The 22,774-nt window shown below is 53.8% G+C and overlaps 1 protein-coding gene across 4 annotated transcripts; it reads left to right on the forward strand.

Annotated features, from left to right (window-relative positions):
* The first annotated feature begins 457 nt into the window (after positions 1-457).
* Positions 458-10,667, forward strand: LOC144267020 (uncharacterized). 4 transcript variants are annotated; one of them, XM_077820643.1, is made up of 5 exons: positions 458-565; positions 2,168-2,250; positions 4,600-4,635; positions 5,967-6,070; positions 6,932-10,667. In XM_077820643.1, exons 1-5 carry the CDS (start codon positions 545-547, stop codon positions 8,635-8,637), a joined length of 1,950 nt encoding a protein of 649 aa, XP_077676769.1. In that variant the 5' UTR covers positions 458-544; the 3' UTR covers positions 8,638-10,667. The 4 variants fall into 4 exon arrangements, with proteins under 4 accessions (XP_077676769.1, XP_077676772.1, XP_077676771.1 ...); XM_077820645.1 differs by lacking the exon at positions 458-565 and adding an exon at positions 837-939; XM_077820646.1 differs by lacking the exon at positions 4,600-4,635.
* Positions 10,668-22,774: the final 12,107 nt, after the last annotated feature.

The raw sequence follows: 22,774 nt of genomic DNA on the forward strand, positions 1-22,774 counted from the left end.
GGGAGTCTGTAATACAGTAGAGATTTGAACTTAGGTATCTCTAGGTCCTGGCTAGTGGTTAACCATTGCACATGCATCTAGAAACAAAAAAGAGACAGATCACTACCTTGGTTAATGACCAGACACGAGAATATTTTGGAGTAGACTAACTCTGCACCTGTAGCTCAGAGTAGTGGATTGGAGGCGGGACATAGTGAGTTTGTGGCTTTGGCTAGACTACGCTTTAAAGGTGCAAATGATACATAGAATTATGGAGCTCAATCTAATTAACTCTAGGTTTGAATTTGTTTTGGCAGGCGTTAATTAAATTCAGCCAGACAGCAAGTGCTAACAAACAGCCTGTAAGGCTGTAGAGAAGCCACTGGCGTGATTGAGCCTGGGGACTGTGCAGAAGGCATCGGTTGTTTGTATTGCGGAAGTGCCTAGAGGCTCTAGGCCCCGTGGGGCGAGACAATCCCTGCCCTTAGGCGTTTACACTGTTCATAGACCAGACAGACAAAGGAGTGGGAGAGGAAATGGAGGCAACACGAAGAGGGGAAGTGACATGTCCAAGGTCACAAAGCAGGTCAGTGGCAGAGCTGGAAATGGGTGTCCCCACCCAGTACCCCAGTTATTGAAAGGGAGGGGACACCGTCTCACGTGGGCGCTGGGAGCTCACTGATCTCCCAGAAATGTCGGGGGGGTAGGCCCACGGGAAGAAGCCTGGGTAATGGGGGCGTTGGAGCAGACACACGCTACGCAGGCAAATCAATCGCTCTGCCTGCTCCTGATGGGGACGGCAGATCTGCCAATGGCATGAGCGGGGAGGAGGTGCCTCTTCCTCCCCCCCCACCCCACACACAACCTCCTTCCTCCTAGCCCCAGCATTGTCTGTGGATTTTTAACCCCTCGCGGGCTGCGGTGGGCCCCGGCGCTGGGCACAGGGGGGAGATGGAGAAGGTGAGTCCCACGCACTCAGCGCCCAGGTTCAGGGCCCCAGGGAAGGAGGGGAGCGGGGCGCTGGGGGGAGAGAGATGCCACGACCTCAGCGGCTGGATTCAGGGCACCGGGGAGGGGCCCATGTGCAGGGGGAGACACGAGGACTCGGACGCCCCGATTTGAGTGCGGGGGGTGGGGGCATGTGTAGCGGGATCAGGGTGCAGGGCTGTAGCGGGGAAGCTGCGGAGACCCCCGCACCCGGACTCGGTGCACTAAGGGATCGGCCTGGGTGGGGGGCTAGGCTAGGCCAGCCCCGCTCTTCTCGTCTCTCCAGGGTCTTACCCCGGGCCTGTCACCGCGGGCGCCCCGGGCCAGGCTCCGCGGCGGGGTGGGGAACGCTCCGGGCTCGGGTGCGCGGCGGGGAGGCCGCGGGGCAGGCGCAGATGGACAAAGGGGCCGGGGGCTGGCTTGGCCCTGCGGCCTGCTGGAGCCTGTCGCGCTGCCCGGGGCCGGGGCCTGCGGCGGGGACAGGACCCGTCTGCCCCCCGCCTGCCCCACACCAGGGTGTGTGTGTGCGCGAGAGAGATCTGTCCCTGTAAACCTCCGCGTGTGAGAGAGCGTGATTTGCCCTCAGGACCCGTGTGTGTGTGTGTGTCTGTCTGTGCTGTGCCCTCAGGACCTGTGTGTGTGTGTGTGATTTACTCCTGGGACCCTTGTGTGTGTGTGTGTGATTTACTCCTGGGACGCATGTGTGCACTCACCTGTGTGATTTACTCCTGGAACCACAGTGTGTCTGCACGCATGCCTGGGTTGTTTAGGATTCCAGTGTGTGTAATTTACCTTGGGACCTGTGTGTGTGTGAGAGATTTACCGTGGGACCTGTGTGTGTGTGCACATCCATGCAGATGCTAGTGTGTGTGTATGTGCAGGTGTGTGAGATTTGCCTCAGCCCCCAGAGTGTGTAACTTATCCCAGAATGCTTGTGTGTGTGATCCTTCAATATTGGAGGAAGGGTCTATGTGTATGTGCATGTGATTGTGATATTTACCCTGGACCCTGTGTGTGCACTTTCCCTATGGGGCAGGGGCCTATGGTGTGTGGGGGCCTTTCCAGCACAGAGGCTCTTGGAGCTGGGAGCAACCCCTTTCTCTCTTTGAGGAGCTGGCTCAGTGGGACATCTCAGCTGGGCCACCCTGTCCCACCAGGCCAGCGTAAATCCCTCCACACTCCCTTGTCTCTCCTGTCTTAGGTGGAGTCTGTGACGTACCCTGACTTTCTGGTTGATACTGAGAGCAATGGCCCCTTTCCACTGGAGGATCCCAGCGAGGAGAGGTAATGGCCCAAGCCTGTTTGCCCCTTATAGGACTGAGCACATGATGGTCTTACTACTTGGCCAGGGTGTCCTTGGGGTTAAGGTCTAGGCCTGGGACTGTGGAGACTCGGGTTCAGTTCCTGCTGCCACATGCTTTGTGGGTGACCTCAAACAAGTCATGGACTCTGCCTGGGCCTGAGTTTCTCCAACAGTAAAGTGAGGAGAATGGTTTTAGCTGGTTGCACAGGGAGCCCTTATTGGGCCAGCGATTCCCAGTCTGGGCAATGCTAGCAGTGACAGGATCCTGACCTCAGTTATGGTCTCTTGGTGGTATCATGATATCAGTAGTAAATATGAATAATCTGTAAGTCCTCTGCATACCTTTTAGAGGCAAGAGCCAATCTTTTTGTTGTTAGATATCTGTTTTACAGTGTAGTCTAAATCTCCACTGAGATTGGGCCCTGTCATGCACAGGCACACAGTGACCACATAGGGGGCCCAGTCTTGCTGGGCGCTGCACAGACGCGCAGTGGCCAAGATCAGGGCCCTGTTACGCCAGGCATGTCACAGGCTGACACAGTGACCGAGTGTGAGATCCAGTTGTGCTGGGCGCTGCACAGACACGCAGTGAGAGTCCCTGCCTTGAAGCGCCTACAGTCTAACTAGTCACACCAGGCATACAGTAAAGTACAGGTGACATACAAGCAAAATGCTAGGGCCAGGGGGACTTTAACTGTTCTCAGTGGGAGCTGCTGCGTGCTTAGCGCTCTAGGAGATTTAAACCACTGACTTAACTGCCTGGAAAACCTGCTTCCAATTGTGGGTGCTGGACAGGCACCCACAGTATAATAATAATATGGGCATCTTTACGCAATCTGCTTGTGCTCTCCATTATTAGCAAGGAGTGGAGGCGTCTGTCCCTGTATCCTCTAACTGAAAATCTAATTGGAACATGAATCATAAAGAAAATATAAAAATCACTGCTGACAAAATGTGACACAAGTATAGGTGGGAGTGCTAGTTAGTGGTGGGGATACAGAAAGACCCATGTTGCTTGGTAAGCTGGGCTCATGTGAGCAATGTGCATTGGAACCCAGCCAAATGCATGGTCACACATGGGAATGAAGAATATGGGTCACCCATGCAGGATGGGAACCTGTATCCTGGAAAGCAGTGACTCTAGAAAGGACAGGTGAAAACATCTGGCATAGGAGACCCCAGTGCAATGCTGTACTGAAAAGGCAAACTTGATGTTTGGCTATGTAAGCAGGGGAATGTCGAGTACCTCTTTCTATGGCATTGCTGAGACCCCTATTGGGTACTGTGCCCACACTTCAGAAGGGATGCTGAGAAATTGTTACAGTTCAGAAAAGAGCTACAAGGATGATTCATGGTCTGCAAAACCTGTCATCCATGAAGAGACTAACAGCGCTCAATGTATTTGGTTTACTCAGAGAAGGTTAAGAGCTGACGTGATCCCTGTCTTTAAGCACCAATATGGGGGGGGATTTCTGAGGGCAGAGGGCTCTTTAACATCCAGGCAAAGGCAAAGCCAGGTGCAATAGCTGGGAGCTGAAGGGAGACTAATTCAGGCTAAGAATAAGAAATAATTTATCAGGGAGGAGAATTAATGGTTGGAACAGCTCCCCTAGGGACTGGGTGGATTTTCCATTAGTGGGAGCCTGTCAGTGGAGATAGGGTGTCTGTTACTCAAGGCTGTGCTCTCGCTCAGCCAGGAGTTATTGGGTCAGAGGCAGGAATCACTGGGTGAGATTCTCTGGCCTGGGTTAGGCAGGAGGCTGGACTAGATGGGCACAATGGGCCCTGCTCGCCTTAAAATTTATGAATCTATAAACGGTGGAGTTTCTTGCTCGTTCTTCTGCGGTATCAAGTCCTGGGCTAGACAGACCATGGTGCTGAGGCAGTCCAGTAATCCCTATGTGCTATAGCTGGGCTAATTTATTAGCATCAAATAATTCGTTCACCCAGGGTTGTCAGCTCTGGTGATTTTTTTTTACTGTGAGCGTCGGGATATTTACCTGTTTTTTTCCCCTCAAAGCCCCAGCAACTGGGTCCTTGTATTTATGGGAAAATCTCAGCTTTTATGTTGGGGGGAGAGAGAGAGAGTATATTTCCAGCCCTTGTGGTTTGGAGGGGCGGGGTCCTAAAGGTTCCAAAAGCAGAATTAAAAAAATGTAGCTATATAAAAATAATCTCATTTTTAAGATGCTCTGATATTTTGGGGGCCTGACTTGTCTTTTTTGAACTCTTTGGGTTGGCAGAATTGTGGGCCAACTTATTTACAGCCAACAATTTGTTCTTCCCCATTTTTTCCTGTCCTGATCGCTGCAATTTGTTCCTTGTTCCAGCACCGCAGGCTGCGTGGGAACCATGCAAAGAGGCTGGTCAGTGCTATCTTGTTCAGGGCAAGGATTTGAAGAGCAATAATCTCTTCAGTCATCTTTAACTTTAGGGCCAGGCCAAAGCAGCCTCCCAGCTCAGGGATCAAATGTTCATTGTAAGGCACTTGCTGTTAAGTGCACGATCTGCCCCTCATCCCATGTGAACAGTGGCCCTCTATTTGCACTGATGGAGCCTGCTCAGAAGCAGAGTTAAACTGATGCAAATCTTGGTGGTTTATGGAAACAACTTGTTTCCCTGTTTACATGGGAGATTTGCACCAGGGCTGGAATTGCTGCTTAAGCCCCAGTGTAGCTAAAGCCTGAGTCACAGAGGAAAGGTTCTAACTACAGGTGTGGGCCCTGATCATGTGATCTGACCCTTACACCTGGGTGGACCCAGCTTCGAAATAACAGGCCCAATGCAGGGTGGAGCATCTGTCTGTATTAATCCACTGAGTCACTGTGGGCTAGAGCCCTAGACCTAGGGCATAGGACACCTGGGTTCACTCCCAGCTATAAAACTGGCTTGCTGGGTGACCTCAGGCAAGTCACTTTCCCGCTCTGTGCCTAGTTTCTTGTCCTGCCCTTTGTCTGTTTTGATTGTAAGCTCTTCTGGGCAGGGGCTGTGTGCAACTATAACACAAATTACAATAATAATGGATCAGGCTGCGTTGTAGGGGGATGTAATGATCTCTGCCGCCACAGCTCCCCCTTGAGACATGGGTTGGCCCTGCAGCTATAGTTTCTCTTTCCTCAGTAATTTCTCAGAGGCTTTCTCATAACCAGTAACACCCGTATTGGGCTGGTTTGTTATCATAAACGGCTACAAAATAAAGCCCTGAGAGTCCAAGTCGGAAGCTGATATACTTTGAGGTTTATATATCCATCCTTCCCGACTCTTCATCCAGCCGCTCCCAGGCCTTCTGCCTGGAGTCCCCCTTACCGAGCTGGAGTCTCTTCTCCCCTGGTGTCCCCTGCAGCAGCCTTCTCACTGCTTGCAGCCCCGCCAATCCCCCTCCCATGCCTTTCTGCCTTGACTCTCCCAGGCTTCTTCCTTATCTGCCCCAGAGGCCTGATTGGGTTACATGGCCTTTTCCATTCCTCCTTCCCCACGCTCCTGGGACAGTTGGGTGGGGCCGAGACCTATCTCCCTTTAAAGAGGCAGCCGCCCTGTGAAAGGGTGGTTTCAAGGCCTGAGCTGGCACTGATTTATGGCTCACAATAAAAATGTGTTAACTTTGTCAGCTCCCCCCTGCGGGGACCAGCCTCGAACTGGAGTCCAATGTCTCACCCATACCAATGGCTGTCTCCTGTCTTCTTTTCCCATGCACAAGCTTCCCGATGGCACACTCAGCCGAGTTCTCATGGATGGAGCGAGGAGAGGAGCTATGTGACGCCGACTCAGATGAGCGGGAGGAGCTGAGAGTTGTCCTGACAGGTGAGGAATTCCGGAAGAGAACCTGCAGTGGAAGCAGGACCGTAGGGAGTTGCCAGACCGGATCAGCACCCAGGTCTGTCTAGCCCAGTCTCCTGTTACCGACAGTGGCCTGCACCAGATGCTGCAGGGGAAGGTGGGAGAACCTGCAGTAGCAGATTGGGGCTAATCTGCTGCCATGTTCGATCCCATCGTGGTTTCTAATCGTTAGAGATCGGCTCAAGCCATTAGCATTAAGTAGCTCTGAATGTTCCTGTTATCCACATAGACAGCCAGGACTGCTCTGAGTCCTGCTAAGCTTTCAGCCTCCACTACATCTGGTAGCAATGAGTTTCATGGGCTGTTTTATACACCATACGAAAAAGGTTTAGAATTTGCTGCCTTTCACTTTCACTGCATGACCCCTTTTTATTATTTACTGTTTGTACTGAAGTAGCTGCCAGCTCCTCCAGGGAGCCTACAAGCCCTGGGAGCCCTGGGTCTGCACCTTTACCTTGTGAGTGTCAAAGAGCTGCTGAGCTGGAGCTTTCATTTCAATTTTTGTAACAGAAAATTGAAGTTTTCCCGTAGCACATTTTAAATTTTGCAGAAACAGTTATTTTCCGTCAGAAAAATCATTCTGGCGTTCCCGACCAACCCTAGAGGTGTCTTCCTCCAAGCACTGCTCTAGCTCAGCCAGGAGTTACTGGGCTGGAGGCAGGAATGGTTGGGGGAGATGCTCTGGGCTGGTTTAGGTAGGAGGCCGGGCTCGATGGGCACAGTGGGCTGTTGTGGCCTTGACACCTATGACTCAGTGCAGGGCCCTTCCTCCCCTTGGCATGACTGACGTGTGTCTGGGTTCCCTTTCTCTTTTCCTTCCACCAGATGACGGCGCCCTGAGTGAGGACGAGGAGGCGGACGATGTGCAGGAGCAGGACGACGATGATGGGGAGCCAGAAGGGCCATTCTCAGCCCGCTCCGAAGGGGACGACTCCTGCGGGAGCTCTGAGAGGCCACAGGGTAGATGGCGTGATGCAGGTGCGGGTGAGCAGGCCTGCGATGCGGAGGATAAGCCGTTCCGGTGCTCTGAGTGTGGCAAAGGGTTTGCCCAGAGCTCCAACCTGATCAAACACCAGCGGGTCCATACCGGGGAGCGGCCCTACCGCTGCCACCAGTGTGGCAAGGCCTTCACCTGGAGCTCATCGCTGCTGGAGCACCAGAAATCTCATGCTGGCGAAAAGCCCCACAGCTGTCCGGAGTGCGGGAAGAAGTTCAGTCGTGGCTCCACCCTGCTGGAGCACCAGCGCATCCACACCGGCGAGAAGCCTTTCCGCTGCCACCAGTGTGGCGCCCGCTTCAGCCAGAGCTCCACGCTGGTGCACCACCAGCGCACCCACACCGGGGAGCGTCCCTACCGCTGCGACGAGTGCGGGCGCAGCTTCGGCCGGAAGTCCACACTGGTGACCCACCGCCGAACCCACACCGGAGAGAAGCCGTACCACTGCCTGGAGTGTGGACGCAGCTTCGTGGTCAGCTCGGACCTGGCCAAGCATCAGCGCACCCACACTGGCGGCCAAGGCCCCTACCGTTGTGGGGAGTGCGGGGAGGGCTTTGGCTGGAGCGCCGCCTTGGCTGCCCATCGAGCCAGCCAGCATGGTGCCGAGAAGCCCTACCGATGCTCCGAGTGCGGGGAGGCTTTCCACCAAAGCGCTACGCTGCTGGTGCACCAGCGCACCCATGCCGGCGACGAGGCCTTCACCTGCTCCGACTGCGGGGAGTGCTTCCTGGAGAGCGCCAAGCTGGCCCGGCACCGTCGCACCCGGCACAGCGCCGACGGGGAGGAGAAACCTTTCAAGTGCTCTGAGTGCGGCAAGGGCTATGCCCAGAGTGCTGGCCTGCGACATCACCAGCGAGAGCAACCCTTCCGCTGCCCACAGTGCGGCCTGAGCTTCCTGTGGAGCTGCCGGCTGGCTGAGCACCGCCGCAGCTGCCGCATGGCTGAGAAGCCCTACAAGTGCCCCGAGTGCGGCAAGAGTTTTGGCCAGAGCTCCAAGCTTCTGCGGCACCAGGTGACTCACACCGGTGAAAAACCCTACAAGTGTCCTGAGTGCGGCAAGATCTTCAGCCAGAGCTCCAATCTGGCGGAGCACCGGCGCACGCACGCCGGCCAGAAACTCCACCGCTGCGGCATCTGTGGCAAGAGCTTTGCCCTGGGCTCCTATCTGGCCAAGCACCAGATCACCCACACTGGGGAGCGGCCCTACCGCTGCACCGAGTGTGGCAAAGGCTTCCGGCAGAGCTCCAACTTGATCCAGCACCAGCGCACCCACACTGGCGAGCGCCCCTACACCTGCCCCCAGTGCGGTAAAAGTTTCTGCCAGAACTCGCACCTCATCAAGCACCGGCGCACCCACACTGGTGAGCGCCCCTACCGCTGCCCCCAGTGCGGCAAGAGCTTCCGCCAGAGCGCCAACCTGCTGGAGCACCAGAACACCCATACCGGCGAGCGCCCCTACCAGTGCGGCCAGTGTGGCAAGAGCTTTTGCTGGAGCTCAGCCTTCAGCAAACACCAGAGGACACATCTCAGCTAGGGGAGCTGTGCTGGGACCTACCTGAGCCTGGGGCCCTGTATTGGGACTCTCGGATCCCCCCATATGGGGATCACCAAGCTCCATCTCCTATTATGGACTCCATATGGGGATCCCCAGGAGCCAGGGCAACACTGGGACCCCTCCCTGCTTCCCCCCTCTCCCCTCCAAGCAAGGGGACCCTATAAAGAGACCACCAGGACATCCCATGGACATGCTGGAGAACCCAGGCTATCTTGCATCAGGATGGCCCTGGTTGTTCCTTTCCATCAGGGAAGCAGGATGCAGCCATGGCACATGGAGGCAAACCAAGATCAGGCCCCATCATGCCGGGCGCTGCACAGACCCACAGTGACTGAGATCAGGGCCCCGTCACACCCAGTGCTGCACAGACACAGTCAACCACAGTCTCTGGTTTACATCACTTACATGTACTGCTGTCCATTGCCTCCCTGTCCAATGCAGAACTGATCAAACAGTGTATTGGCCCAGTCTTGTTCTGCATATCCCTAGTGGCTGAGATTTCACTTTCTCTGTTAGGTGACCATTGTACAACTCTCATCTTTAGAAAATCTTTGATGACACTGAAACTAAACTTCTCATTTTGCTGACTCCTTTGGAGTTTTGTTATTAAGAAGGATGCGGAAATGAGAGATTGTGCTTTGGGGTCTAATACAACTAAGACGACTGCTAAGTAATTTTGTTAACCACAGGGTGAAAGGTGAGGTGCTATTGTGAATCGGAAAGGAGCTAAGAGACAGGAAAGTAATTGTGGGAAGAAATGGACAGTTTCCACAAGCTTCAAACCCACGATTGGCTCAGGAAGACAGCAAAGCCCTAATCACCAGGCTGCCAAAGACTGAGAGCCTCTTCCTGTATTCAAAGAGCTATAGAGGGAAACTAGAGACCTTTAAGCTTAGAGGATTTTTTTTGGAAACCTGATCTTTGTGCCTAGCCTCCTTTTCGAGCTAGTCCCTCACCTTTTTTTGCCACCTGCATGTCCATCTTCGTCCTTTTGCAAAACTAGGTTCCAGCCCTCCACCAATTCCTCAGGACTCTTCCACACTGTATGTTGTTGGATTGTGGAACTCCCTGCCACAGGTTGCTGCTGTAGCTGAGATCTTAGCCAGATTCAAAGAGGGACTGGTTGTTTATGTGGATAACAAGACCTGTATGATAGTAAATGATAAAGAAGCAGGTTTGGAAAGAATATAAAACCTCAAGTTCCAGGGTTTAAGGTGATCTCTAGCTATTATGATTTAGGATGAGACATTCATGTGGGTAGATGATCCCAAACATGGGTTCCTCTCACTTTCTTCTGCAGCATCTGGTGCCAGTCCAGTGTCAGAGATAAGACACTGGGCTAGATGAATCCCTGGTTTGATACAGTCTGGCAGTCCCAGTTTTGAAAGCGCTCCTGTCACTAATATTCAGTTATAATGAGAGCACCTAGGCTACACAAAATATTGTAGAGCAGACACAGGCAGGGAATGATATTCATTCCTTCTGCTCTGAGACAGATATGCAGACAACCTCACTGTAAGCATGAACCGCTTTCTGGGAAAAGCTTTTATTTTCTAACACGATAATCTAGGCAGCATCTTTGTGATTAGGCCAGGAGCCGGGCAGCCCGGACTCCTGGGTTCTCTCAGCAGCCCTTCCACTGACTTCCCCTCTCCCTGTCCATCTGGGCTAGTGAGGATTCATCTATGAGTAAAGAGCTTTTGAGTTCCTCAACTAGAAATCCCTACATCAATGCAGAGTGTAGGGGCGAAAGATTCTCTTTTATGTATGTCTTTTGCAAGTGATTTTTACCAAAGCTGTTAGGGGCGATCTCGGGAATGACAGACCAGTGAGCCCTACCTCTCCGTATCTGTTAAATCCGGTTGAAACAATAAACAAAAATAGAGTTACCAAACATCTAGAAGATAGTGATATATGCTAGTGTCTAACCAGCACGGCCTCCCCAAAGGGAAACCATGCCTCACTAACCTATTAGAATTCTTTGAGTGTGTCAATAAAATAGTGACTAAAGGAGAAGTCATGGATGTCATTTCTTGAACTTTTAACAAGGCTTTGGCCCGTGAGACTTCATGAGAGGCTCTGAAGGATGAATGGCAAAGTACCATCCTGGAGCAGCAACAGAAGGGAGGGAAAATGGTCTATTTTTAATGTTGCAAAAAGGCCAGCAGTAGATGTCACAAGGTTCTGGGGTTTATTAGGTAGAAAGGGGGTTAGTGTTGGGATTTGGGGATAGAAGGGTCAGCTCTGGGTCTTATTGAATAGACAGGGTCAGGGTTGCAATTATCATTCTTATGGTGTAAAGGCCTTTTCACAGAGGAAGGTTTGGCAGCATGTCTTGGAGACATTCACACTCTGCATTCACTTAGTCCCCTCTGGCCATTCATTCCTCAGCTGGATCCCCTCAACCCAGCATGCTTTGGCCCCAGTTCTTGTGTCCTGGGTGTAAAAAACATGTTGAGGCCAGAGAATCTCCCACACTGATTTCTGCCTCCAGCCCCAAAACTCCTGGCTGAACTGGAGTGGAGCTTTGAGAAAGAGATGCCCCATCTCCACTGACAGACACACACACACACCCCACTGATGTTTAGGTTTTCAAATAAGTGTGACCCCCATCTGCTCAGTGCAGCACACTGGCCCCCTCTACTGGTAACTGGCCCACACAGCAGCTCCAGCCTTGATTAACAGGGAAGTCTTTTAGCTCAGGACAGAGCGGTTTGTGCTTTAAGAAGAAGTGGTTACATGCAAACAGCAACATTGGTAGTTTAAAAAAGTAAAAGATTTAGTGAGAAAGTTTTATGCTGTATCCAAACCCAACAGCTTCCTGAATGACGGGTCAGGAAGGGATGATGAGAACTTGTATGGCCTCAGGGTTCCTACACCCCAGGTAGCTGTCCCAAGGAGTGGGGGACTCACTGATAAGTGTGGTTGGTACTTTTTGAAGGCCACAGCCACAAACCCCCAGTCACCACAACGCCACTCTGCACTTAGTTAATAAAAACCCATGAATGAACTCAGTTACTATTCAAGTAGAGGTGACCCCTTTACTCTCCTTTACTTCTGATCCCAGTCTTGATTTTCTTCTCAGAAGCTGCTTGGTCCTGTCCCCTCCGAACTGGTAGGGAGACATTGAGACTAAGTAGCTGGACCAATATGGTCCTTGAGTCCTCAGATGTGACATCACTGTCTCATCCACAGGTTTTACTTCCCACAGCCCTGTATACACAACTAACTGGCCAGATTACTGACCACATTACTTTCACAAGGACAAAGGTGCTGTAGCCCAGGTGCTTCCTGTATGCAGCTAGCACCGGTGTGAACAAAATGTTTGTGATCCCTATGCGTCCGCTGCCTAGAGAGAATGGCTAGGGCTATGGCAGGCAGCAGCATGATCTGAGTGTGGTATCTCTTGGCTTCCCCATGGAGTGCCCAGCTACCTCCCTGCCTCTGTTCAGGAGCAGCTAAAACCCTTCTCTCTGCCTGGCAGACATCCAGACTCATTGCATAGCTAGGGCCACATGAAGTAGGGCAAGAGTCCCCCCTCCTCCCCAGCCATGAGCAATACAGTGGCGCTGCTCTCATCCATGTGAGTGGGATTGTCCAAAGTTCCGAAGGCTTTGTCTACGCTCAGGAAAATTAATCAAAATTAACTAAAGAGGTTGCATTTAAACTGGATTGGCTGAATTGGATTAAAATCCCATCCAATGGAGAGCCACCATCAACCACCCCCATGCTTATTTCCCCGCCCTGTAATTCCCTTTCCGTGACAGTATCCACACACCCTGGTCCTGGGTCTCCATTGACTGGTGCCCTTTCCTGTTAACACGCTGAGGGTGCTATGTCTGATGGCAAATGTCTGATGTCCAGCCCAGTTTGCAGAATCGCCCCTCTGTGCTTGTCTCTGCTGTATGTGCAGGTTGGTGCTAGTCTGCCAACAGGAGCCTTATCCCAGGCTCAGTGGAGGAACAAACAACGGACTAGAACAGAGCTTGTGGGTCATGAGGGCCAGTCCCCAGCTCTTGCTGGCAACCCTGTCATATAATCCAAACTCCCATCTTAAAACCAGCTCAGTTTCGTGTCCCTGCTGCTCCTATTGCGAGGCTGTTCCAAAACCTCACTCCTCTGATGGTGAGAAATCTTTTAATTTCCAATTTACATTTAGTCATGGCCAGTTTAGCCCCATTTCTTCTTGACTCAATGTGACCTTTAGCTTCCATAGGTCTTCTCCCTCCCTGGTGTTTGCCACCCTAGTGTATATATAGAAAGCAATCAGATCTCCCCCCCCCACCCCGCTTGCAGTTTATTGGGCTAAACAAGACAAGCTCTTCCAGTGCCCCCTTGTAAAAATACTCGAGGGAATTCTGTGCCAAAAGAATGCAAATTCTCACACACTATTTTAAAATTCTGCAAAATTCTGCATATTGTATTTGTCTATCAATAAATAAATCCCCACAGTATGGCAGTGGGGAGCACAGGACACTGGCTGCACGGAGGTGGGCGCTCACCCTGCAGTCCCCCGCCCCTCCCGGGACATGGACTCAGGGGTGAGGCTGCACCCAATCTTGACACAATGCAAGGACTGGGCCTGCCCCTCCACGCCAGGCACAACAAGATAGCAAGCAAGAGGGACAGAGTCAAACACACACCCAGCCATAGCCCCTGCTCCAGGTGTAGAGCAAGCAGACTCAGGTCAGCAGGATCCAAGTGTGTGTGTGTGTGGCGGGGGTGGGGGGGGAGGCAGCACTTAATGTGGGATGAGAGGGTTCTGTGTGGGGCAAGCTGGGTGTGGGTGGCTCAGTCAGGGGTCTGGGTGTGGTGGGGAGATCTGGATGTGCAGGGGCTTGTTGAGGGGTTCCAGGTGAAGGTGGTTGTAGCTCAGCAGGGGTTGTCTGTGTGTGGGGGAGGGTGGGGCTTAGCGGGGGTCTGGGTTCAGCTGATTGGGGCTCACTGGGGTGGGAGTCTGAATATGGGGGAACTAAGTGGGAGGTAGTCTGCGTGCAGGGGGTGGAGGTCTGGATGCAGGAGGGTGGGGCTGGACAGAGATGTCTGAGTGCAGGCAGACTCCAGGTGTCTGGGGTTGGACAGACAGGGGAGCAGCTCCCCGTACAGTGACCCCCCTCCCGCACAGCTGCGAAGAGACTATGAACTTTTCTATTGTGTTCCCTGTGTCCCTAGGGCAGATTCTTTGGTCCTTTAACCTTTTCCATTTCCCCTTATTCCTCTTACAATTGCGGTTTCATAAATTTGCTTTGAGCTTAATGTAGTGATCAGTGGGTCAGGGAAATGCCTTGTGTGGAGAAAGCACCCTGGAGTGGGGACACCCTAGCCCCATTCTAAGTGACCATGAGAAGACTGGAGGTTAAGCTTTCCAGGAATCATGGGCCCAGCCTTGTCAGGGTTACGAGGACTCTGCCTCACAGGAGAGTGGAAGGGGAATCCTTGAGGTCAAGCAGGCCTCCAGGTAAAACAAGGTGGAGTGAGGACTCACATCCTTTTGGTATCCTAGTCCACTGGGGTAGTGCAGAAGCTAGGAAAGTTCCTCACAATAGCAGGACCATTCTCACACTTACATGGTCCTGCTTTGAGCAGGGGGTTGGACTAGATGACACTCCATTACAATCCCCCTCCAGCAATCCCTCCTTTTGCATTTATAGCCCTCTATACCTTTGTACCCATCCCCTTTTCTGAATATCTGAGTGCCTCACACTCTTTAGTGTATTTATCCTCAGAAATTCCCTGTCCCTTACAGATGCGGAATTGAGGTACAGAAAGACCAGGTCACCTGCCCAGTGCCACAAAAGGGAGTCCTGTGCAGAGCAAAAAAATTGAGGCCAGGTCACCCTGTTATGAGAGAACTGGACTTGACATAACTGGAGACATTAGGGATACAGCCACCATTGACTAAAAGCGGGAACATCTCAGTCAGGAATCATTTGTATTTGCATAAGCAGGCAAAACAGCTGCAACTCTGCTAATAAGAATAGAGAAAGTAATAGATTCATGAGAATGGGAAGGAGTGTGGAGAGCTGATCTTGAAGCTGGGTGCTTCTGATTGTGAGTTCATTGCTGTTGCTATGACTAAAAGTTGCTTTGCTAATAAATAAAATTATGAGTTGTTTTTGCTAATGCTAGGAGAATAGTCAGCCCACTAGGGGTTACTAAAAGTTATGTGGTTTATTTGAATAGTCTATTGAAAGATAAGTAAGAGTATGCAATGTGGAGCACTTCGAAGAAGCTTTTCTACAAGCAAGGAGCTGACATCTTACTCCCTGGCAGCTAGGAAGAAGGCTGATCACCTGAAACCTGCTGTTGCCACTCAAAACCATTTCAGACTTTGGGTAACTATATCTGGGGTGCTCTATACTATTGCATATGCATGTGTGCTTAAGACTCAATGAAGAAGGAGCTTTGGGTGAAAGCACTCTTTTTTGTACCATTCATTTATCAGCCAGAGGAGCTGTGACCTCCCCCTTGACTGAAATCTCCTAGAAAGATAATTGTAAATTACCATAGGTTTGGGTTCAGATACTCCCAGGTGACAGATTTGGCAAGCCACCCAGGACTGGTTTGTTGCAATAGGGACTAGAGGATGGAGAGACAGGGTCGCAACCTGTAATTCCCATGTTTTCGTCTTCAAGTAAATTTACGGATATATTCCATTATGGGGACTTAGGACTAAGGTTGGTAGCCTGGTCAAGGGAGAAAATATGACAGAAGGAAAGGGAACATCTGGAAAGGTTGGAAATGCTTTTGTGGTGCAGCTTGACAGAATATGGTAATGGTCTCTGGAAGCTTGAAGCTTCCACCAGTCCCATAGCATTCTTTAAGAAATGGGAAATGTGGGTCAGCGTGGGAAACTCCAAATTTTAAGGCGAAGAAAAAGACTGCATTACAGGGATTGTGTGTGGTAGCAATACTATTAGATACAGAGATAGATACGTTAAAGGCAAGAGTGGATGAGTTAGACACAGATAAAGCTGGGAAAGAAAAAGAAACAACTTGCCTAAAGGCAGAGTCAGACACCCTCAGGGATACGACCCTCACTCAGGCGGCATAGATAGCGGCAATGCAGAAGCAAGTGTGTGACCGTGAGAGGGTGAAGCAGGAAGTATGCGAGTTGAAAAAGCAGAGAACAGCAAGGCAGTGGTTAGAGTCTTATTGAAGAATACCCAGAGTAAGACCCAGGCAGACCATGGGGAATGTAAGAGTCAGATTTATGCCCTCAGAGTGGAGCTGGGAGGGCAGAGGGGAATAGTGGCTGCGATCAGAAGGTCTCATAGTCTAGGGAGGGGGGATGAGTCAGAAGAAGGCCCTGATTTTCATCCTCCTTATTAATGCTATGAGAAGGATAACTCTAATGAGTTTCTCCTGGGTCCTTTCAGGTAGTCCCCATATGGCTCTTTGCTCCAAACACTGGAAGAGCTGCAGAAGCCCCTGCCCATAGCCCCAACAGTAAACACCACAGTATGGTAGATTGGCCTCCCAGGAGGGTAATTTAAAGGGCCGGGGCGGTAGCAGTGGCTGGAGCCCCAGGGTCCTTTAAATCCCCGACAGAGCCCAGCCGCCGCTACCCCAGGGCTCGGGCAGCCGGGCTCAGGTGGGGATTTAAAGGGCTCGGGGTTCCAGCAGCCGCTAGCACAGCGGAGCCCCAGGCCCTTTAAAGCTCTGCCAGAGTCCAGAGCCCCGGGGTAGCGGTGGCAGCCGGGAGCCCCCAGGGCTCCTCAGTGATTTAAAGGGCCCGGGGCTCCGCTGCGGTAGCAGCAGCCGGAGCCCTGGGCCCTTTAAATCACCCCTGAGCCCCATGGCTCCCAGCCGCTTCTGCAGCTGGTAGCTCGGGGGTGATTTAAAGGGCTCCGGGCTCCCAGCCGCCACTACCACAGCTGGAGCCCTGGCCCTTTAAATCAAGTTTTAAAGGGCCCGGGGATTTAAGGCCACGCCTCTTCTGATTGAGGCCACGCCCCCTGCTCAGGACTCCGGCGTACTGGTAAGTCCTCTAACTTACTTTCATCCCTGCCTAGCACTGACATGCTGGATTCAGAGAAAATTCAATCGGTTGCAAAGCTTGTGCCTCTACAGACCATGGCACTTCCCAGGCGCAATTACATGAAGATTGGTCACTGATGAGGTAAACTCAGGAGCGAAAGCTGAGGGTGCCAGTGAGAAGATCTTCGCTTGGTCTCAACTGAAAGCCTTGAACCCATGCTGGGTCTCACTAGTAATCCACTGAATTTATTGTGTGACTGTGTATGCGCATGTGTGAATGTCTTAATTGTACTTTTACGACCTTCGAGGAGGGGCGTATTATGAGAAAACTGGACTTGACATTTTGGATATACAGCCATGTAGCAAGTTGGGACTCACCAAGCGCACCTCCTGCTGGTTGCTCCTGGGAATTAGCTCAGTCCAGTCCTGGAATGCCCTCTGCAGGTGGTGACTCGCCCATTCTGCTCTCTCTCCACCATCTGGGACCCACGCTGCTCTTGGAGCGCAGCATCCTCTTCAGAGCACAGCCCTCCAGTTCTGCCCCAACTCAGTTCTTCCCACTTCAGGGGGAATCAGCAGTCCTCAGTTCAGTCCCACCGCAGTGGTGAACTGCAGCTACTTAGTGTAGCCCATCTCCCAAGTCCTTTATATGGCCACTCCCTCCAGTGGCCAGTGGGGCAAAGGTGAGGGAGACGCAGGCCCACCCACTACTCTGGGCTGTGGTCCAGGGACCCTTGAGCAGCAGCCGCTTGCTTCCTTCCTCCACTCCCCTTTACTGCCTGCCTTCACTGGGACACTTTCCTGTAGCCCTAGCACCCAGTCAGCCCTTGTTTCAAGGCCTGCAGTCAAGCAGGGGTCAGCCAGAGCTCCCGCTGCCCTGCTACGCTGCCCAGCACTGTTCTGTCCAGGGTGCTGTTCCTTCTACCAGGAGCCGGTCCTCCTCTCTTGCTGGTCGCAGGGAGACTGATCTCTCTTGCTCTGCTGGGCAGCCCTTGATATCTGGGCTGCACTAGCAGGCCCTTTCCTGACTGATGCCCTGTCAGGAATGGCTGCAGCTCTGTGCAGCCTCCCTGGCTGCTTCTGCCCCTCCCCCTCTGGAGCGGGCCACTGCACTGTGACAGGTTTCGCCTCTCTGGCTGCCCTGCTGGCTGGAGCTTTCTCCCTTGTGCTGCTGCGGTTGGCTGGGACCCCTTCCATAAGCTGCTGCTGTTGCTACTGTTGTGGGGAAAGGGGGCCCTGCCGGACTGCCCCCCCATCCCCACCCCTCCGGAGGGAGAGCATTATCATCACCACCGCTGCCACTACTTATCTGGGTCCTCACCTGGCTGGCTGGTCCTGGGCGGGGGCTTCAACACCACCCTTGAGGACTGGGACCGCTCAGGACTTGAGAGCTGCGAGGCCACCATGGGCATCCTCAGGGAGATCGTGGTCTATCTTTCCCTGGTGGACGTCTGGCACGACCACCACCTGGACAATGATACCACCTTTACCTGTGTCCAGGTGGAGGACCATATTTATCTATCTTGTTTCCATCTGACATGATCCCACTCCTCCAGCATCTGGCCGGCTCCATTCTTGGGCCACCACCTGGCAGCCATGGCAGCCTCTCTGAGTTCAGAGAGGCTGGGGCCGGCCTATTGGCATTTCAACAACAGCTTGCTGGAGGACAAGGGCTTCATGGCATCCTTCCAGGAGTTCTGGCTGGCCTGGTGAGGGCAGAGGCTGCCTTTCCCTTGGTGTGGTGGTGGTGGGATGTGGGGAAGGTGCGTGCCCGGCTCTTCTGCCATGACTACACACGGGGCACCAGCCAGTGGAGGGATGCAGTGATAGGGCAGTTGGAGCGGGAGGTCTTGGAGCTGGAGAGGTGTCTGACCACCAGCCCTGAGGATCCATCCCTCTGCGCAGCGTACCAGGAGAAGTGGGAGGAGCTCCAGGCCCTGGAAGACCGCCGGGCCCAGTGTGCCTTCATTTGATCCCGCATCTGTCTCCTGTGGGAGATGGATCGTGGCTCCCACTTCTTCTATGCCCTGGAGAAAAAGAAGGGGACAAAGAAGCACATCACCTGCCTCCTGGCGGAGGACGACACCCCCCTCACAGATCCGGAGGAGATGTGTGGAAGGGCCAAGAATCTTCTCCCTGGATCCAACTGAAGCCAAAGCCTTCAGGGTGCTCTGGACCGAACTCCTGACGGTCAGTGTGGGCGACTGAGACCATATGGAGCTGCCTCTCACTCTGGTTGAGCTCTTGGAAGCCCTCCGCCGCATATCCACTAATAAATCCCCTGGCATGGACGGGCTGACTGTGGAGTTCTACCGCGTGTTCTGGGACGTCCTCAGCCCAGACCATGTCACCGTCTGGGCTGACTACTTGGAAAGTGGGGTCCTCCCTCTCTTGTGCAGGTGAGCCGTGCTCACCTTGTTGCCGAAGAAGGAGGACCTCCACAACCTTCAGAACTGGTGTCCCGTCTCACTCCTCAGTATGGTCTACAAGGTCATAGCGAAGGCCATCTCGCTGCAGCTGGGGTCCATGCTGATCAGACCTACACTGTCCCGGGCTGGACCATCTTTGATAACCTGTACTTGGTCCAGGACCTCTTGGCGCTCATTCACCCTCCTGTCCCTGGACCACGAGAAGGTGTTTGACAGGATGGACCATGGGTATCTCCCGGGCACTCTGAGGGTGTTCGGCTTTAGGCTCCAATTCGTGGGCTTTCTCCAGGTGCTGTACACTGACGTGGAGGGTCTGGCCAGGCTCGATTGGATCCTGACCAAGCCAGTCAGCTTTGGGCAGGCAGTACGGCAGAGGTGCCCCCTTTTGGGCCAGCTGTACGCTCTGGTGATTGAGCCCTTCCTCTGTCTCCTCCGCCAGCGGTTGACGGGGTTGGTGCTTTGGGAGCCGGAGATGCGGCTGGTTCTGTTGGCGTACGCCGACGATGTGCTCCTCGTGGTCCAGGATCCGGGCGACCTGGTTCAGGTGAAGGCTTGCCGGGCCATCTACTCGGCGGCCTCCTCCTCCTGGGTCAACTGGGTCAAGAGCTCTGGCCTGGTGGTTGGGGACGGGTGGCAGGTGAGCTCCCTCCCACCAGGGCTTCAAGCCATCCAGTGGCACGTGGGTCCACTGCTCTATCTCAGCGGCTATCTTTCTGCCATGCATCCTTCTCCACCGGCGAGCTGGCACAATTTGGTGGCCAGGGTGGGAGAGCAGCTGCAGAGATGGACGGGACTGCTCTGGAGTCTCTCCCTGGAAGGGAGGGTGCTGGTGCTGAACCAGCTATTCCTGTCCATGGTCTGGCACTGGCTCAACACCCTGAGCCCGGCCCCGGGGATCCTGGCCCAACTCCGGAGAACAGCTCTGGAGTTTTTCTGGCCAGGACTGCACTGGGTCTCTGCAGGGGTCCTGAGTCTTCCCCTGGAGGAAGGAGGACAGGGCCTGGTCTGCCTTCATAGCCAGGTCCACATCTTCTGCCTCCAGGCCCTGCAGAGACTCCTTTATGGTGCAGGTAGACAGGCATGGAGCACGTTGGCACACGCCTTCCTCTGCCGCCTTTGAGGGCTCCGATACAATCGGTAGCTCCTTTTCTCCACCCGAGGAATCTTCCACGAGATGTCTCCAAGCTGCCGGTCTTCTACCAGGACATTCTCCAGACCTGGAACCTGGTCTCAGCGACCAGGTCCATTGTGGCCATGGAGGGGGTGGACCTCCTTATGGAGCCCCTGCTACACAACCCCCAGGTTGGCAGGTGGCAGAGTCTCCCTCGTTGTGCCAGAGGCTGGTACTGGCAGAAACCACCAGGGTTGGAGACCTCCTGGACTACGACGGGGGGGGACTGGGTGGACCCCCAGGTGCTCGGTCGGCTCATGGGGCTCTCCACCCTTCTGACTCCCCTGTGCATGCTCCAGGAGGTGGGGGCAGCCTTATCGCCCACTTCTCTCATTTTTCTGCAGCGGGCCCTGCGAGAGGGAGCTTCCTGCCCACCCTCACCCCAGGCCCTCCGGACCTTTTTATTGGGCTCCTGTTCCACGAGTTCCCCCGGCACCCACCCTGTCACACTTCAAGCCGGCTGCATACCCTGCAGCCAGTTCGCTTCCGAACCGTGCCTAGGGACCAACGGTACACGCTCGTGCGCCACACATTGCATTTCCTCATCCTCGTGTCCCGCCCCCGACACCAAATGGTGGGGCTACCTTCCACCAGCCAATATTCCACCTTCTTCCCACGGCCCGCTGGGGCCATCAGTGGGTGGCTCCTTTGCAGAGACGTGAGCACGGGCATGTACCTGGCGTGGTTCACCCCCATACCCAAGGCCTGCCCCTTCTGCAGCATGAGGGAGAACCTGGCACAAGCCTAGCTTGAATGCACCAGGTTGCAGCCCCTATTCCGGCTCCTCCAGAACCTCTTGCTGAGGTTCTGGCTGCACTTTTCCCCACGCCTGTTCATTTTTGCACACCCTATCCGTGTCCCCATGAAGTCGCGAGACCTCCTCGTCAACCTCCTCCTGGACCTAGCCAAGGTCACCATCTAAAACACCAGGAGGAGGATGCTAGACAAGGGGGTGCTCTGCGACTGTGGGGCCTATTTCCGGTCCTCCCTGATCTCATGTTTCCGGGCAGCGTTCCTCTGGGCAGCATCCGCTGGCTCCCTAGACACCTTTGAGGAGCAGTGGGCGCTGTCCATGATTGTGTCTCCATCTGGATCCCACATTTTGAACCTCTGACCATCACTCCCAAACCTGTTTTTCATTGGTGGTCCCAAGTACTCATTTGGAACCCAGGTCCGGGGTTCGAGCCGCTAGGCTAAGGGAGGGGCCTTTAGATGTGGGTGGGCACAAGCACCTCCCAGGCTTTTCCAATAAGACCACTACAGGTGTCGTCTCTCTGGCTGCTATACTGGCTGGAGCTTCTTCCCTCCCTGGGCTGCTGCTGCTGGCTGGCTGGAGCCCTCCCTGGCCTGCTGCTGTTTTATGTGTGTTGGGGGGGGGGCCCAGCCAGCGTACCCCATCCTATGGAGGGAGAAGCGAAGAGCCCACCACCATTTCTGGGTCCCTCCTGCTTGGCTGGCTGCCACCTGCTTGCTGCTGCTTCTGTCTTGGAGCCTGCTGCCCTCATTGAGGAGGAGGAAGGCTGCTGCGAGGGGCAGCACTGTGGAGGGGGTTTGTTTCTGCTTTTGGACTCAGTGACTATAACACCTGTGGTCCTGGGGGGGGCGGTACCTCTGCTGCTGTGGGGGGGCTGGGGGAGAGGCATGGAGCCCCTCCATGTGCCACCTACCCTGACCGCCACCTCCGGTACCATCCTTGGTGGCTGGGGTCCCATCCCCTCGCTGACTAGGAGGCACGGCGTCCGCTGCCTCCTGGTGTCCACCTCGCTCCATGTCGAAACTTACGTGCGGGTGCTGGTGCGGATGGTGAGGCCCAAGGCCATCGTGGCAGCCTCCAAAATGTATGGGAAGGTCATGGTCTTCCTGGCATTAGAGGCTGCCACTCAGGAGGCGGTGGAGAAGGGCCTTACAGTGGGGGTGGAGGAGCTGGGCGTATGGGTGGTACTGACCTCTGTCCCATCCTTCCTCCCCAGTGCGGTCCTGTTGCCTTCCCTCTCCACCCTGGGGGAAACCATGTCCGTCATCAGCCCTCTCCCATTGGGCTGCAAGGACCCCGCCCTCCGTCACGTCCTGTCCTTCTGCCGGCTGGTGCAACTCCAACTGCCACCGGTGGCCCGTGACAGGGCAACGCTCAAGGGCGTCCTTCCTGTTGCACTACTAGGGGGCCCATTACTGGGTCCACTACTCGATGGTGGAGGCCCGGTGCTTCCTCTGCCAGGCAATAAAGTAAGTAACGCAGTGCCTACTTGGACATTGCGTTGCCCTAACTATATTGACTGAAGCATTATGCCTCTTGTGGAGGTGGAGTTATTAGATTGGTGTAGTGGACGACTTATAATTTTATAGTATAGACACTCAGTGTAAATTGCCTTACGTCAATCTAACTTTTTAGCGTAGACCAGGCCTCAGATTTTGGTTTAAAAGGGATTAAAATTGATTTTGCTTAAATCCAACTTCAGCTAATTTAGTTTTGGGCCTGTCTGCATCAGCAACTTGCAGTGATGTGATTTTTAAACTGCTTATGTTAAATTGGTTTCAA

This window comes from Eretmochelys imbricata, chromosome 6 (genome assembly GCF_965152235.1).
Source record: "Eretmochelys imbricata isolate rEreImb1 chromosome 6, rEreImb1.hap1, whole genome shotgun sequence".
NCBI classification, from domain to species: domain Eukaryota; kingdom Metazoa; phylum Chordata; order Testudines; family Cheloniidae; genus Eretmochelys; species Eretmochelys imbricata.

What these genes read in the sequence shown, in the direction of transcription:
- LOC144267020 (XM_077820643.1), top strand. Translation starts at nt 545, where the DNA reads ATGTCCAAGGTCACAAAGCAG. An exon ending in TGTCCAAGGTCACAAAGCAG is followed by an intron (nt 566 to 2,167) that starts GTCAGTGGCAGA and finishes CTCCTGTCTTAG; the next exon opens with GTGGAGTCTGTGACGTACCC. An exon ending in GAGGATCCCAGCGAGGAGAG is followed by an intron (nt 2,251 to 4,599) that starts GTAATGGCCCAA and finishes TCCTTGTTCCAG; the next exon opens with CACCGCAGGCTGCGTGGGAA.